Raw genomic sequence first — 17,658 nt, 5'->3', positions numbered from 1 at the left:
GTGACATCCTCACTTATGACGCGTTTCCACTGCAGCGGGTAGCCCCGTTTAAGCGTCCTTAACCGTCCTCAAGCGGCCAGGCCGGTTTTTGGTGGCGTTTCCATATAGCCTAGTGTAAGAGAATATTTTCATCTGATCTGTTTATAGAGTTTCTTATTGTTTTATAGAATCTGTGATACTGCAAACATCTGCTTGTAGTCAGTCAGAGACCCTCTGTGATGTTGAGGTCACAGGTCAAACGCTTCTCTATGTCCGTGGGGGGTTGACCTGGCAGCTCTTAAAATCGTGGTTCCCTCAGACCAGGGCCAGGGCTGAACTAGTGACGTCAACACTCTCAACTGCTGATTGGTCAGAGAGAATGGTCACAAGATTGCGCGCGAGTTCATCCCTAGCGTCGCATATATATCTAGAAGCAAGCTTGCAGCATTTTTATAAACAGCATTTTGTAAACGGATGAGCTACAAAAATGGCTACGTCTAATAAGAAAAGCACACCGTGGTCGACCGAGGAGGTGACGACGTTCCTACATCTCATTGGGGATGATCAAATCCAGCGGGAGCTCGACGGAACAACTCGAAATGTGAACAAAAACAAAGCCGATCGCCCCGCCTACACTGCGTTGCTACCCCAGGTCCTAAACTGTAATGGAAATGCGCCACGGCCTGGGCCGGCCAGCGAGGCAGCCCGAGGCCTGAGCGAGGACGCTTAGGGACGCTTAAACGGGGCTACCCCGCTGCAGTGGAAACGCGCCATTAGAGTGCTGAGGGTGGTGCAGCTGCCTGGTTTGGCACCCCCACTATAACTATGTCCAAGATAGTCGTACTGTCACCAAAATCACACTGGTGCTTGTTTTTTCCATCTTATCGGAGAAGGATAATATGGAAACCTCATATTTTAATTGGCAGACTTCTAGAACAATTTGAAATAAGCAATAATCTTATGGACTTGATTCTTGATTTTTTAACCAATAGGACACAAAGAGTGTGCGTGAATGGGACCTTATCTGATCAAGTCAGCTCCTCCACTGGCTACCCCACAAGGATGTATCCTTTCGCCACTATTATTTATACTTAACACTAATATGTGTCAAAGTAGGTGGGAAAATAGGACTATTTTAAAGTATACAGATGACTCTGTAATTGTTAGTGGGCTCCAGGACAATGAGACCAGCCACGGCCCTGTCTTTGACGACTTTGTCAGGTGGTGTGAGGAGTCCTATCTACAACTGAACATAAGCAAAACCAAGGATATGATCATTGATTTTAGAAGACATCCCCACATACATGAAGTCTTAACAATCGCGAATCAGAAAGTAGAATTAGTGCAATCATACAAATATCTGGGGACAATTATTGACTCAAAATTGAGCTCTGATCCAAAATGTGAAGCTGTGTGAAAAGGGGGCACCAGCGTTTGTACTGTCTTAGGAAACTGTCCTATTTAACATTGACAAAACCATGATGATTGTTGGGGAAATATTTTCCAAGGTCCATGACTTTGACCCAGTTTATCAGTTCAAACTGTCCTGACTGAGCACACGCACCTGTAACCTTGGCTGCTGTGCTCTCAGTGTTCTGTCTCCCTGTTCCTGCCTGTTGGAGTCAGCTGATAGAGGTGTTATGATTCTATCTTGTTATGCACAATGTTGATTATTCTCTCTGAACTAGCTAAATACATGGGTCTGGCCGCAGGCACGGCTGCAGTGCACGCAGGGAGTGGAAGCAGAGCGCTGAACACTCACGGCTCTTATTAAAACGGCGCTTTCTCACCGGAGTACTTGTCCCCGTCATTCTTAAAGTACCGACACTAATGAAACGGAGGAATCGTACCGTTTTTAACGGCAGGGTATCGCGGTACCTTTCAAGTATCGGTACACCGTGCAACACTAGTCTGGGGTAGAGTTCTTCAGAATTGACGTGGCAACTCTCCCGTGCAGTCAGACCATGGCTGCTGTGACTTGTGATGTGAATCCTCCGGCCGAACCTCCTAAATAAACCATCAGTGTTTGACATCAAAGCTCCTGCTCTTCCCGTGTCTCTTTCCTGAGTCGGTGACTCCCACTGCATTGCTACACAGAAGTTTCCCTTACAATGATCATATTTTATCGTGCTTTTATCGAGTCGATTCTGTCTTTTTCATTCATGTCATGGTTTGGTAACCTGACTTTAAAGAGCAGAAACTCTCTGAGTCAGATCATCAAGTGGTCCAGCAGACTGATTGGTGAGCCACAGCTAAACCTGGAGACCCTGTACCTCAGGCAGTTACAGCGGTTATCCAGCTCCATATTAGACGATGACTCCCACCCTCTGCACTCAGAATTTAAGCTTCTTCCTTTGGGCCGGAGGTTACTTGTCCCAAAGAGTAGACCGAAGCGGTATAAAAACAGTTTTATCCCAGCAGCTATTGCACAAATTAACACATCATAGGAGTGTCACACAGATGCCAATTTATGTATTTAATTTTGAATTTTGAATGTCCATGTTTGTACTAGAGTTTGTACTTGTGTTTTTCTTATTAAATGTTTTTGAGATTTGACGGAGCAGGGTGTACTTGTTATTTATCTTTTTATTATAGATATGTCTGTTGTTTGTGTTTGTTTTTAGAGTGTGTCAGGATGGATCCCTTGTCCTTTTTTCTGCAAACAAAATCTACCTACGGGTACAAATAAAGAACCTGAACCTGAAGGTTTTTCATCTTATGTCTAATGTTATGTTGGTGTCTCGTTTCGGTCATAACGCCATTTGCTGGTTTCAGAATTATCTAACCGACCGTACTCAATGCGTCAGGTTGGGTAGTACTGTCTCTGAGCCTTTCACCTTGGAGAAGGGAGTTCCACAGGGCTCTAATTTGGGGCCCTTGCTCTTTTTATTATACATAAACAATATTTGTAATCAGATGCAATTTTCTATATCATATTTATGCTGATGGCACTATTGTATACTCATGTGCTCCTTCTCTGGATATGGCCGTTTCCAATTTAAAATCTGATTGTATTGTTAGGACGGGTGGCGCAGTGGTCTGTGCATCTGATCATCAGATCAAGGGGGAGTGCTGGGGAACTCCAGTTCGAAACCCGCTCCTGCCGCCACTGCGTCAGGCCGTTGTGTCCTTGGGCAAGACACTTCACCCGGATTTGATCCTGTGGGTATTGTCCACAGTACATGTATAATACCAATGTGTACCTGTAAAAGCGTGAAGATGGACGATGTGGCGCAGTGCGCTGTGCAATGATCATCAGATCAAGGGGTGAAACCCGCCGCTGCTGCTTCTGTAAAGCCGGTGTGTCCTTGGGCAAGACACTTCACCTGAACTTGCTCCTGTGGGTATTGTCCACAGTATCTGACCATTGCATGTGTAATGTGTGTATATGTAAAGCGCTTTGAGTCATTGATAAAGCGCTATAATAAATGTAAGGAATTATTATCACGCTGCAGCATGCGCTTCTTGATTCTAAACTGCTATTGAACGGTAAGAAAACCAAATCAATGCTTTTTGCTCCCAAGTCAGCGTCCTCTTGCCTCTCCATTGACACCCTTGCTGTTGTCTCTGTTGAATTTGTTGATACATACAAATATCTGGGCTTTTAGTTGGACAGAAATCTAAACTTTAAACACCACATTGAAGTTCTAACTAAGAAATTGAAATTCACTCTTGGCTTGCTTTACAGACTTAAACGTTGTTTTTCAACATCTTCCCGTAAAAGGTTGGTCTCTGGCTTATTCCTGTCCCAGCGTGACTACAGTGATACAATCTATAGATTTGCCTGTCCCACTGTTTTGGCCAAACATGACCCACTCTACCATGCTGCACTGCAATACATATCAAATGCACCCTATAGGACTCATCATTGCACACTGTATAGCCTAACTGGATGGTCCTCACTTAGTATGGGTAGGATGCAGCATTGGTTTTTATTATTGTATAAAGCCATTTTAGGTAAGCTTCCACTGTATATATGTGCCAGATTTGCTCCAGTTTGTGAGTCTTACAACCTCAGAACCAGTGCCTGGATACGGTTCCAGGTTCCTGTCGTGCGGACTGAGGCTGGAAAAAGGAGTCTTTTTCATTATGGTCCTTGGTCTTGGAATGACCTTCAATCAAGCCTCAAACTGATGGCTCTTGTCCCTATAGCCTGTTTTAAATTGAAGTTGCCTGAGGTCCTTACCACCAGCTGCTCTTGCAGTAATAAGTAGCGTACCTTTCTTACTGTCCCAAATGTGCACAATGAAGTGACTGCTTTTCGTCTTTTGTTGTGTTCTCTGTATTTTATATGTCTGTGTTATGTGTAAGAACGTGTAACGTTGCTGCCTTCTTGGCCAGGTCAGCATTGTAAATGAGATTTGTCTCAATGTTTTCATCTGGTTAAATAAAGGTTAAATAAATGTAAAACATTTGTTATAAAGCCATGGAAAGAGATGCACAATGCAACTTAGAGACTAAGTGACCAAAGAGAGAGGAGAAAATAGACGCAACAAGTCCACAAAGAACTGTATAATGATGAGAAAGAAGCATGATGCCACAAAGAAGTGCTAAATTACTTCATAAAGAGGCAAAACAACTACAAAGAGACCCAGACAGACTCTAGATTGTTATACAGGGCGACTGCAAAGCGATAAAGACTCACAAGAGAACTTTGCTCCGATAAAGAAAGGACTTTTATGTCACTGTATCTCAGATTCTATGCATGATGTAAAAGATTCAAATGTCTTTACATACTCCTATTTCGACTCAAGAGGGCAGCATTGTCGTTTTTTCATGCAGATGTAACACAGACAACTCTCAGAGAAGATTTGTTGGCCTTAATGCACAATTATCCAGTTTTTAAATAAGGTTATTGCTGGTTTTACTGCTGGTACTGGTAGTCTACATCCAGGGTGAGATACTGATTTGAGTCTACAGAGAGTGCATTAACCAGCCTTTACAGAAATAGGGTTGGTTTAGTTTAATGTTCAAACTGTTCTTCATATAAAATAGTTTGCATTCAGTAGCTATGTTTTATTTCTCTGTCTCTGAGCTGTAGTTGATTTGAAATGAAAGTCACTCCCACCACCAAGAGCTGAAGATGCATGAAGTGACTGCTGTATGGGAGCTAATGTCGGCCTCATAGTCAAACAAGAACCTCCCTCGTATGAAACAGCGTACAGAGTGCTGAGCTGTGACCTGACCTGAGGTTCTGATACGCACCACCGGCACAGACGCACAGAAACTACATGAGCCCCAGTCAGAGGGGAAGTGAAACTCAAATGTTCCCCTTTCCTAATACAGATGTTCAATTATATACATAGTCACTAAGAAAAAAAGGCCATCTCTGATGAGAGATTAATGTAAAACAGGATCTACAGTGTGACACTATGTGACTAGTACTGTGTTGCACATTTATTAACCAGGCAATACAATAAATGCATAGATCAGGGGTGTCTTGTACATTTTTTTTTTGCCGATTCAAAAGTATAATGGAATATGGCCCACACCTGAAACTTCATCTTGTCTTATAATATACTTCTTAAATATATATGTTGACTTATATTACATAGTAGTATTCATGTGGTAATAAACCCACTTTTCAAATACATTTAAGTTGAAAACATTTTCTAACAAATCTTAGTTGATAAAAAAAGCCCAATAACTTATTTGCATAACAAGCTTGAAATATATACTTCATATTTCCCCTTATCTTAAGCAATCTGAGGCTTCTGTTTTAAGGGATGAGCTGCCAACACTTGTTATAACAAAATAAATGAAACCCTATGGAGAGCTGTGAGCTTTTTTACTTAAATCATATTCAGGTAACAAGCATGATTTACATTTGATTGATTTAACTTATAACTTAATTTATGAGGCAGAATACCTCACCTCTAGTGAGTGGCCCAGCCCTTTGTATGTGTTTCTCTATGTGGCCCCTCATTGAGGTAAAATCATCCAGTCTTGACAGACCTGTTAGATATTAGATGTCTCTCTGTTGCATGGCATGCTGTGTCTCTATTCAGTGGATTTGATAACAAGAAGGGACATCCTAGAGAATCAAACACTCAGTGGATATTGAGTTCAATGTAGATCGATTTGCCAGCGGGGGAACTGTTAAACTGTTCATGAGATACTTCAGAAAGAAGTGGAAACAAGGAAAGATGTTTGCAAAGAAAAGAACGTACCAAGAAGAGCATTACCCTCACATTTCAGAGTGACTCTGAATGACCAAATGATGTTCAAGAGATGTTAAACCGTAACTAAAACTCACCTCAATTGCATTTTGGTTCCTCAAGGACAGGTGTCTGCTTGACGTGTGACATGTCATTTGCATGATTGTAATGCTTCACTGCTCCTCACAGTTTTAAGGTCTTGAGTCACGTAGAGTCTGAACCGTGTTCCTGCACTCATCCTGAGAACTGGAGATCATGTTGTCAGTAACTCTGCTTGTCATGTTGGGCTTTCTGTGTCAGGGTGAGAGACTTTGAAAATGTATCATCTGAAATGATAGGAGTAATGTATGTGTGGTTCAATGTGTGTCTTTGCTTTTCATGTTTGCATCCAATGTGCTTTGTCTTTAACTCTTTCTATTATCATTTAAACTGCTGCTCCATGTTGTTGGTTATCTAACATTTCACTTCTCATTTCAGAGTCTTCTGCCAACAAGTTCCTGACTCAGACTGACGCATCCAAGTCTGTTAGTGCTGGAGGGACTGTGACCATCAGCGCTACAGGGAGCTCAGATATTGGTTCCTATCTCAGTTGGTATCTTCAGAAACCTGGACAGGCTCCTAAACTTCTTATATACTCATCATCATCTCTGTTCTCTGGAACTGAGCCTAGATTCAGTGGTACTAGATCTGGTGCTCAGTACACTTTAACCATCAGTAACGTTAAGGATGTTGATGCAGGAGATTACTATTGTCTGGGTCTTCATGGTGATGGCACGTTCACACAGTGATTTAGAGCCGTACAAAAACCTCCTTCAGTCTCAAGTAAAGCGTCCTGCTGCAGCTGCAGAGGTGAAGAGACTGAGAGGAGGAGAACTGGTCCAGTGAACACAAGAGTCATCAAGCAGAACCACCATGAATCCCAAATAAAGCTGAAACACACTCTCAGACACTCTTCAACACCCTGTTTAAACTATATTATTGTCACCCTGAACATTGAGCTGACAGGAACTTCACCAAACACTAACTCCATATTCACATTATGTTGAAAAATCAATTCTTAAAAATCTAAAAATCTACTCTCAGCTCAGATTAAAGGCTGATCTTATTCATGAGCCATAAACTTTCTGCCTCACTAAAAATCAAGTTCACATTAGGATCAAATTCTTAATCACGATAAAACAGTGTAGTAACTTTCCTTCACCACCTCGTCAATTTCATTGCCACTTAAAAAATAACTATCCAAAGCTTTATCTTGTTCTGCAGATAGAAGTGCAGAATGTTATAAAACCTTTTAATGTCTTACTACTTTAAATAAAACACCAAACACTTCATCATGTTATTTATCAGAGAAAGCTTTATTAGGAACATCCTGAATCATCAACATGACAGTTACTAAGCACACTCTCATCTCTGCTGAGCTTCACACATCACTCTCTAAGTTGCTGCTGTCCAACACTTTACAGCAGTGTTGTTCTCGGCCACACAAAGCTTCACTTTCCTCTACAAACATTAAAGCTCCTGATGATCAGAGCAGCATGTGTTCTCCTGGGCTCCAGCGGCCCCTCTAGCCCCCACACTGGCTCCTGTGGAGGGACTGGGTCTGGCTGTGGGCATGATGGAGGACCTTGCAGGAGTACAGCTCTCCTGACATCCAGCTCTCCTGGCTCAGGCTCAGGCTGCTGCTGCTGCTGTAGCGTCCGCTCTTCTCCTCCTCCGAGCTGCTCAGGACCCCCTCTGTCACCTGTGTGCCGTCCACCTCCCAGCTCACCACGGCTCCCTGAGGAGAGTAGCCGGTCAGCAGGCAGGCCAGCGTGAGCGAGCCCCCAGAGAGCTGCTCAGAGGAGGAGGGGGCCAGCAGAGAGACGGAGGGCCTGAGCATGGAGCCCGCTGCAGGGGAGAGAGACACAAGGAGCAGATGAACTTCCACTGAGGGACAGACGCTGTGAGACAGAGTCCATACAGGACACATTCAAACATTCAGAGGCTTTACTGTCATATGCACAGTAGCTGCAGTGAATCAGAACCAGAGTCAGAATACCTTTAGTAGTCCCTCAGAGGGGACATTCACGCTGTTACAGCAGAAAAGAGCCAGAGACAGCTTCATGTTACGTAGAAGCATGCATACAGAAGTATTCAAGTAAAAAAAAGTTATAATATAATAAAAAATGAAATAAAAAGTTACACAATTTACAAAATATACCTCCTGTAACAGTTCTGAGGATTTAGCAGCCAGGTATATATAGCACATATTGCACATATAGCACATATTGCACATATTGCACATAGGCGATGTAGATAAGGCAATGAAAAGCCCAAGGCTCCTCCAACAATGCAACATACAAATATGTAGGACATAAAACAATAAAACATATTTTAAAAACATTCAAATAGTTCCAGAACAAACAGAATGAGGAAGGAAATGAGGGTTTAATAAATAAAATAAAATGTTAAACTTGACGTTTGGAGTCAGAGTGTTATTCTGTAGCTCTCATCAGAACAAGAATTATACATTGAAGGTACAGGACAGAGAAAGTGGGGGTCAGCTGTGAGCATGAGCTGTGATCACAAGAGGAGCTGAGGCATGGGAGAACACGAGGGTTTCATTCATAAAATCAAACGGTGATACTTTATATCATTCTGGCATTTAAAATAATGAATCTTCTTCTTTGGCACTCATCAAAACTCCTGAAGAGTTACATGAAAGTAAGCAACGTAATGAAGGTGTTCATGTAATGATCATTATATGAAAAGCTTTATCTCTGCTTTACAATGTTTCAGAATGAATAACTCATCTCTGAAATCATTTACTGTTCAGAAAAACTAAAAGTAACATCTCATACAGTTGAAGACTTTGTCATCTGTTTGTTTCACTTCCTTTGAACTCTTTTAAACTAACGGACTGTGAACGCACCCTGCAGCGACTCTGAATGTACAAAAACACACTTTAATGTGTTTTAACGGATCCTCAGCAGATTTTATATGAAACACTTGTTGAATGTTAAAATGTATAACAATTAAAAAGTAAATCACAATTAGATGTTATGACAGAGCAGCTGTTCTTTGGTCAATTGTGAGCTAAAAATGTTTTTATATCTTATTAGAAAAGAAAAGTAAAACGTACATATAATTCACCGTAACATCTTCTTTAATATTACAATAAAACTAACTTCGCTTAATGTTTTTCAATTCTTCAGCCAAGCTTTATAGATTTAAAAAATATCAACATAATGTAAATTATCCCAAATAATGTCTTGATTTATCAAATTCTGATGTAAAAGTAAATGTAATGTTTTCTGTGTTAGAAAATACAAATCTCTGGTACTTACAGTGAACGATGAGTTTGGTTCCTCCACCAAAAGTCCACCACAGTGATACAAACTCATTGAGTGGCCGTACAAAAACCTCCTGCACTGTCAGCAAGCATGTATCACTGAGAAAGCTCCCTGATCTCACTGATAACAGAGACACATATACAGTTTTTAAATCAACAAAGCTTTTCTAAAGATATGGATTACATCTCTGGAAGAATTAAGATGATTTATGTCATTTCTCATCACTTTTCTACACCTGGCAGAGAAACCATTACAGTCTTCTACACAACTAACTTTGTCAGTTTTATATTAGTTTCTACACGGTTAAATGAACACGAGGCTTTTCAATAATAGTTATTAACAAATGTATTTGAAACAGAACTGAAACATGTTATTGATCTACAGTGAATCTCTGTATGTATGTTAATGTCAGACAAACAGACATATCATACCAACCACAGTGGACACAAACTCAAATCCTCATCTCCACTCCTGATATAAATATGTTCTTCCATTCAGATGATAGACGGTGTAAATCCAGACAGTGTTCCTCCTGGTTTCGTGTCCCACGTTGCCTTCAGTGTGCTGAGAGCAGAGACATCATTTCCATAGAGAGGAGGCTTTGCATGGTCAGCTGATCCTCCAGTGAACTGAGAAGGTTTATAGTCCTGTGAGTTCAACACTGCAGGACTCACATGTGTCAGTCAGCAGAAAGCACCATGACTCTCATCACCATCCTCATCTGGACGCTGGCCTGCTGCTGTTTCACAGGTTCATTCACTCAGCAACATTTCAAACATCATGTGCTGCCTTTCCTCTCCTTTCTTTCTGCTGAGAAATCAATGATCTGTTTCTGTGTGCAGGATGCAGCGGTCAGACTGTGACTGTGACTCAGCCTGCAGTCGAGACGTCTGCTCCAGGATCCACCGTCACTCTCACCTGTAGAACCAGCACAGATGTTGGTGATTGTTTGCTTGAAAATGATTGTATGTTCTGGTATCAACAGAAATCTGGACAGCCTCCAAAGCTCTTAATAACACTAGTGAGCGAACTTGAATCAGGAACAGAACCTCGGTTTAGTGGCAGTGGAAGTGGCTCTGCCTTCTCTATGACCATCACTGGACTGAAGGCTGAAGATGCAGCAGTTTATTACTGTCAGAGTATTCATGTCATCAACAGTGCAGATGTGTTCACACAGTGATTTGTCGTCGTACAAAAACCTCCCTCAGTCAGACTGCAGAGACTCTGAGCTGTTACAGCAGGAACCACCTGCAGCTGCTGAAGAGGAAGAGACTGACACAGCCCACTGAACTCAGAGCTGACAGGAACCCACCCAGCACTATTCACTTCTTATTCTTAAATACACATATGTTAAAGGATTAATGAGATTAAACCCAGTCCAAAACACATTATATGTAAAAGCAGCATTACACACAAACCTTATTGTGATCTCTGCTTCCCCGAATTAAAACAACAAACGCTCTTTAGCTTTTCCCCACATGTCTCCACTCGGTGTGCTTCACAGCAGGAGCATCTCTGGCCTCTCTGGAGTTATTATTTCATCATTATTATAAAGATCCTGATTAAAAATGACAAAGATCAATCTAATGAAGTCTTTAAAATGTTAAACGGTGGCTGATTAAAACCCTCTTATTCACATCAATCAATGAACTTATCCATTAGTTAACCTCAAATTCACATCTTGGTTAAAAACTTCAGGTTTTCTAAAAACCAGTTTCATAGAAGTTTCCTGAAATGTTTTTTTGTTCCATTATTGAAACCAAAAACAGCAGGAACATCCAAGAGACGTTGAGTTTGAACATGATTTGACCCCTGACCCCCCCTGAGACCACCAGTGCAAAGCAGAGGCTTTAGGACGAGCAGACGTACATCACAATCACAATCAAGTTTATTACCAGATACTTTGACACATACAAGGAATTAGCTTTGGTGTCTGGTGGTACGAACATAAACAATCTAAGAAAATAACTTGCCATAGTAGGTAAAAAATATAAAGATAATATTAAGAAGTATTTACGACACATTTGAATTTAAAAGACCTTAAAAGCTAAAAAACAAAAATACTTAGGACAATGAATATGTGACAATATATGGAAAACTACAGTACATTTAGGGCTGGGCGATTTGGCCTAAAAATAAAATCTCGATTTTTTCTAACTAATGGACAATTTTCGATTTAAACCTCGATTTTTTCTGTTTTTTTCTAAACAAAACAGACCAAGGCAAAATGTAAATACATATTTTCTTTATTAACACAATACAAATAAATGAGATTACCAAGTAGTCTAGGCCTATGTGAACAAATCAGTTGTTCAAGAATTAAAAAAAAAAATTAAAACAGCACCACGGCACTTGGCTGTCATTAATGTGCAAAGATTTTTTTTAAATCAAACTGAAAAAAATATCTCTTGTAGGCCATCCCTGAAAAAACTCAAATAACAAAATAACATCCCTTTAACTTTCTAGGAAGTTGTCTTTCTACAGACCTTACACAGAACAGTTGTTTGTTCTATGTATGACCGCTTGTACCCGAACCACTTCCATACAACTGAAGTAGCACCTTTTTTAGGAATCAGTTCTTCTTCATCTGTGTTCGTGGACATTTTTATGGTACGTCTGTCGGTGGCGCGGTGAATGTGATTGTAGTAAGTAGGCTCTGTGACTACCCGATCTGCAGCTCTACACATGCGCACAGTGTTAGAAATTAAAATCAATGTTTTTGATGGCATAAAGTACCTCAAACATACCGTCAGTTTAAATGCTGTTTTATACTGAAAAAACAGAAGTTCTCGTGCACAACCAGTTGTTAAGCTTTTATTCTGAAAATCCTTCATCTCCGGTTAGCATTTAGCATGTGGCTAATATACCATTTACTATAGAGGTGAATTTAGTAAGGCAAGGCAAGGCAAGGCAAGTTTATTTATATAGCACTTTTCAACACAAGGCTATTCAAAGTGCTTTACAAAAAATGAAAGACATTAAGAAAATGGCATTTAAAATCAGTCATTAAAAAGAAAAGCTAATAAAATAAACATTAAAAGAAATAATACATGGATAAAAGTTACAGTGCAGTCTAAGATATGAATAGTTCAATTAAAAGCAGCGACAAAAAGAAAAGTCTTCAGCCTGGATTTAAAAGTATTCAGAGTTGCAGCGGACCTGCAGGTTTCTGGGAGTTTGTTCCAGATAATTGGAGCATAATAACTGAACGCTGCTTCTCCATGTTTAGTTCTGACTCTGGGGACAGAAAGCTGACCAGTCCCTGAAGACCTGAGAGATCTGGATGGTTCATAATTTAGCAGGAGGTCAGAAATGTATTTTGGGCCTAAACCATTCAGTGCTTTATAAACCAGCAGCAGTATTTTGAAATCTATTCTTTGACACACAGGAAGCCAGTGTAAAGACTTCAGAACAGGAGTGATGTGATCCACTTTCTTAGTGTTAGTGAGGACTCGAGCAGCAGCGTTCTGAATTAGCTGCAGCTTCCTAATAGATTTTTTAGTGAGACCTGTGAAGACACCATTGCAGTAGTCGAGTCTACTGAAGATAAAAGCATGGACAAGTTTTTCCAAATCCTGCTGTGACATTAGTCTTTTAATCCTAGATATATTCTTTAGGTGATAGTAGGCTGATTTAGTAACTGTTTTAATGTGACTGTTGAAACTCAGGTCAGAGTCCATGACTACACCTAGATTTCTGGTTTTATCTGTTGTTTTGAACATTGCAGACTGAAGCTCAGCGCTAACTTTTATACGTTCTGACTTGGCTCCAAAAACCATTACCTCAGTTTTATCTTTGTTTAATTGGAGAAAGTTCTGACACATCCAGTCATTGATTTGTTCAATGCACTTACTCAGTGTTTGAATTGGAGCATAGTCTCCTGGTGAAATTGTTACGTAAATGTGTGTGTCATCTGCATAGCTATGGTAACTTATTTTGTTGTTTTTCATTATCTGAGCCAGTGGTAGCATGTAGATGTTAAAGAGAAGAGGCCCCAAGATGGAGCCTTGAGGTACCACATATTTCCTGTATTTTTTGGAGTATTGATTACAGCGTTCAAAACCATATTAAATGAAAAGTCATGAAAGAGATAAGGAGGAGAAAAGGCGTGTTTAGTTATATATTTAATGTACAATGTCTGAGTCCTCTGTTATGCTCAACAACGAACAACAAATACAGCATAACAACAGCAGATCGGGCAGAGCTGCAGATCGGGTAGTCACAGGCAATGTGGCTGAGTTTTGTGCGCGTTCTGGAAAGTGAGAGAGTAAGCTACTACGGTAGTCCCTTAAAGCAAAACAAATCGGCGGAGTCTAGAAATGTTTTTAAATCGCGATTTTTCGGTTCAGCCATTTCACAAACCGTAGGAAAGTAAAAATGCAAATTAATCGTGAAAACCGAAAAAATCGCCCAGCACTAAGTACATTATATTTAAAGTGGAGGGCTGTGCAGACCTGTGTGCAAACATGTGTAAAATGCAGTCAGAGTTGAGCATGAACATGGCTCACAGAATTAAGAAAGAAGAAAGAACAAGATGTTGTTCACATGATGTGCAATAATGTAATTCTGTGTGACTGGCGAAGCCACACACAGTCTACTATTCAACATACTTATTAGTGTGAATGCTGTTCAACTATTGTTCTTCAAATCTTAATTCTTCCGCATCTTATTATTGTGCTTTCTTCCTGTATGTTCCTGCCTGTGTACATGACATAAACTGCTCACAACCAATTGCCCCTTGAGGGATCAATACATTTGTTGATTGATTGATTATTTCAACCAGATTTCACCGTCTAACTACTTCAGCATACTTTCAGCTAGAGACCATTCAAATATTAAAATGTCCAGCTCCTTCAGGACATGTGTGCTATGACTTTTCTTGTTTTTGACATTTATACTTTTTAAAATATACTGCTTTTTAAACTTTTATTTTTACAATATAACCCAATGGGAGTATCCTTCAAATCCTCTTTTACCTACACCGTGTTTAAAATGCTGCTCCTTCAGCAGACTTTCAGCTACAGACTTCATTCCTACTTTGAAACAGTCACAAAACATTCAGTTATCACATTTGTATTCAGCTTTTTGATATCTTTTAGAGTTTCTAACTCATCAACGTTTAAGTTTTATATAATGGTTGTCTATGGGATGGACTCTTCAGGGCTAGAGTGCGTGACATCCTCACTTAGAGTGCTGAGGGTGGTGCAGCTGCCTGGTTTGGCACCCCCACTATAACTATGTCCAAGATAGTCGTACTGTCACCAAAATCACACTGGTGCTTGTTTTTTCCATCTTATCGGAGAAGGATAATATGGAAACCTCATATTTTAATTGGCAGACTTCTAGAACAATTTGAAATAAGCAATAATCTTATGGACTTGATTCTTGATTTTTTAACCAATAGGACACAAAGAGTGTGCGTGAATGGGACCTTATCTGATCAAGTCAGCTCCTCCACTGGCTACCCCACAAGGATGTATCCTTTCGCCACTATTATTTATACTTAACACTAATATGTGTCAAAGTAGGTGGGAAAATAGGACTATTTTAAAGTATACAGATGACTCTGTAATTGTTAGTGGGCTCCAGGACAATGAGACCAGCCACGGCCCTGTCTTTGACGACTTTGTCAGGTGGTGTGAGGAGTCCTATCTACAACTGAACATAAGCAAAACCAAGGATATGATCATTGATTTTAGAAGACATCCCCACATACATGAAGTCTTAACAATCGCGAATCAGAAAGTAGAATTAGTGCAATCATACAAATATCTGGGGACAATTATTGACTCAAAATTGAGCTCTGATCCAAAATGTGAAGCTGTGTGAAAAAGGGGGCACCAGTGTTTGTACTGTCTTAGGAAACTGTCCTATTTAACATTGACAAAACCATGATGATTGTTGGGGAAATATTTTCCAAGGTCCATGACTTTGACCCAGTTTATCAGTTCAAACTGTCCTGACTGAGCACACGCACCTGTAACCTTGGCTGCTGTGCTCTCAGTGTTCTGTCTCCCTGTTCCTGCCTGTTGGAGTCAGCTGATAGAGGTGTTATGATTCTATCTTGTTATGCACAATGTTGATTATTCTCTCTGAACTAGCTAAATACATGGGTCTGGCCGCAGGCACGGCTGCAGTGCACGCAGGGAGTGGAAGCAGAGCGCTGAACACTCACGGCTCTTATTAAAACGGCGCTTTCTCACCGGAGCAGTGCTTGAATTGGAATGAAAAAGGTGCCAGTACTCTAAAATCAGCAACTTTTTCAAGTCAATTTTATATATACAGCCCACAAACAAGAATTTGGCTACTATAATGCTGGTGGGTTTGTCTCTTTACTACTGTATATTTTAGAAAGGTTCACTGTACTTAACATTTTTTATGATAGGCAGCGGATATGGCTAAAGCTCAGTAAGGTCAATATTAACTGAAAATATAGCAATCAAAGTCTAGATCTTCTGCTGAAGACACATGAAGCAGAGACCTTTCAGGTGAGAGCCCCTCTGGTGGTGTTCAACATTAATGACAAGGAAACAAAGCTCTGGTCAGAAGCATTTTTTATAAAAAGCTTTAACAAAATTAAGTATTTCTGTACATTTTGAATGCAATCTAACTTTCCAACTCAGAAAACGAAAAACGAAAAAGTGCCAAAAGTCTTCTCACATGGCTGAGCTGCTTTGCAATATACTTCACCACTGAAGAATACAAATATGTATAAAGTAAACTATGATGCAATCTAACTTTCCAACTCAGAAAAATGATAAAGAGCATGAACAAAGAACATGTAAAAACAAATGCAAAATTTGCACAATCTAAAATGAGAAACTGTAACTGCAAGTAACAAAGTCTGAGCCATGGTAAAGAGTTACATTGAACACCAAGCTGATCAGATAACTCCCTGGTTGGTCTGAAGTCCTTCTATCTCCAGGATCTGTACAAATCGGCACATTATGCCAAAAGTCTTCTCACTGGGTGAGCTGCTTTGCAATATACTTCACATTGTTAGAAAAGGCTCCAGAAGGCCTTGGGGACATCAGTATCAGGGGCTGGAGCTGGACAGGCTCTTTCATCAGCACTTCTCCTTCCCTTTGCCAGCCAGGACCTCACATACTGTTCCGGATTGAACTGTCCTAGTGATGGTCCATTACATTTAATGAAAACCAGGCTGGACAGTCGGCTGACATAGAGAGCATTCCTTTTTGCAGTAAGGATATCGTTCATGCAGCTGAATGCCCGCTCACACTCACTAGTGGAGACAGCGATGGTTCGGACTGCTTTCAGTAGAGGCTCCATGGCAGCAGGTGTACGGGATGCCCTGGTTTCCTTGTATTCGCGAAAGCCCTGAACAGTCTCTCTTCTGTCCACTTTCAGCACTTCGCACAAACGTAGCACCTCTACGTCCCCATACTGTACGTCTAACTCCTCTTCAGGCCAACTTCCAGGATGGATAACTTTCATGTCCTGGATTAGCTGATTGTCCCGGGCCTCCCGGCCATGTAATGGGATTTCTCTTGTGCTGACATGAGAGGAGGTTGTGGAAGTCATTCTGTGTCTCAGATTCTCTACCATACTGCGGAAAAAACTGACCTGCATGAATCTGTACAAGCCTGCCATTCTCACGCAGGGCAACACCCTTGAAGGACTTCTCAGCTAGAGCTGTATGAACTGTAGTCATGTGTGGGCCAGGCATGGTGACCATGGATTCAAAAACTCGTATTTCTCGAGTTAAGAGCCTATCTGCTGTAGGCAGTGTCATCTCTCTTTTTTGGAGTTGCCGAGAGAGGTCGCTGAGCTCTGTGAGCGCATCGTACATCAGTCCCAGATTGCTGACAAACGTTGCAGATGTGAGCACATCATCCAGGCCCTTGTACTTTGCTCTGTCTCTGGAATCCCTGCTCGTGTCGTTTGCAGCATTTGTGAAGTGATCATGAAGCACTCGGTAGTTTCCCCAGACTGCTCTGACGCTCCTTTCACTTGAAGCCACCCAGCGGATGGACAAAACACGCCCTATCACCAGGAGACGCTGTCCGACTGCTTGCGCACACTGCGCTAACTGCCTCTGATTTTTGGGGGAGGCATGGAACAAGGAATAGAGTTTGTCAAAAAAGATCTGGAAATGATTGAGCCCTGAGACCTCCTTGACCACATCCCCAACTGCCAGCTCTAGACGATGATTGGAGCAGTGCCACACA

General features: G+C 41.0%; 1 protein-coding gene and 5 gene segments (V, D, J or C); 3 read left to right on the top strand and 3 right to left on the bottom strand.

Annotated features, from left to right (window-relative positions):
- Window positions 1-17,658, bottom strand: part of LOC117535066 (immunoglobulin lambda-1 light chain-like) — a 111,476-nt gene that overhangs the window by 19,220 nt on the left and 74,598 nt on the right. The gene's annotated exons all lie outside the window — the stretch shown is intronic.
- LOC117535067 overlaps window positions 1-17,658 on the bottom strand; it is an 88,669-nt gene that overhangs the window by 4,556 nt on the left and 66,455 nt on the right.
- LOC117535060 overlaps window positions 1-17,658 on the top strand; it is an 89,696-nt gene that overhangs the window by 6,716 nt on the left and 65,322 nt on the right.
- On the top strand, window positions 6,336-7,050 carry LOC117535075. The segment is given in 2 exon segments: window positions 6,336-6,438; window positions 6,615-7,050. Coding segments are annotated over 2 exon segments (357 nt in total).
- Window positions 7,474-9,583, bottom strand: LOC117535077. The segment is given in 2 exon segments: window positions 7,474-8,024; window positions 9,464-9,583. A coding segment is annotated over 1 exon segment (315 nt).
- Window positions 10,078-11,051, top strand: LOC117535069. The segment is given in 2 exon segments: window positions 10,078-10,219; window positions 10,312-11,051. Coding segments are annotated over 2 exon segments (414 nt in total).

Source organism: Gymnodraco acuticeps, unplaced genomic scaffold (assembly GCF_902827175.1).
Source record: "Gymnodraco acuticeps unplaced genomic scaffold, fGymAcu1.1, whole genome shotgun sequence".
NCBI lineage: Eukaryota > Metazoa > Chordata > Actinopteri > Perciformes > Bathydraconidae > Gymnodraco > Gymnodraco acuticeps.
The sequence above is the reverse complement of the archived record's forward strand: the minus strand, read 5'-3'. Positions and strand labels throughout refer to the sequence as shown.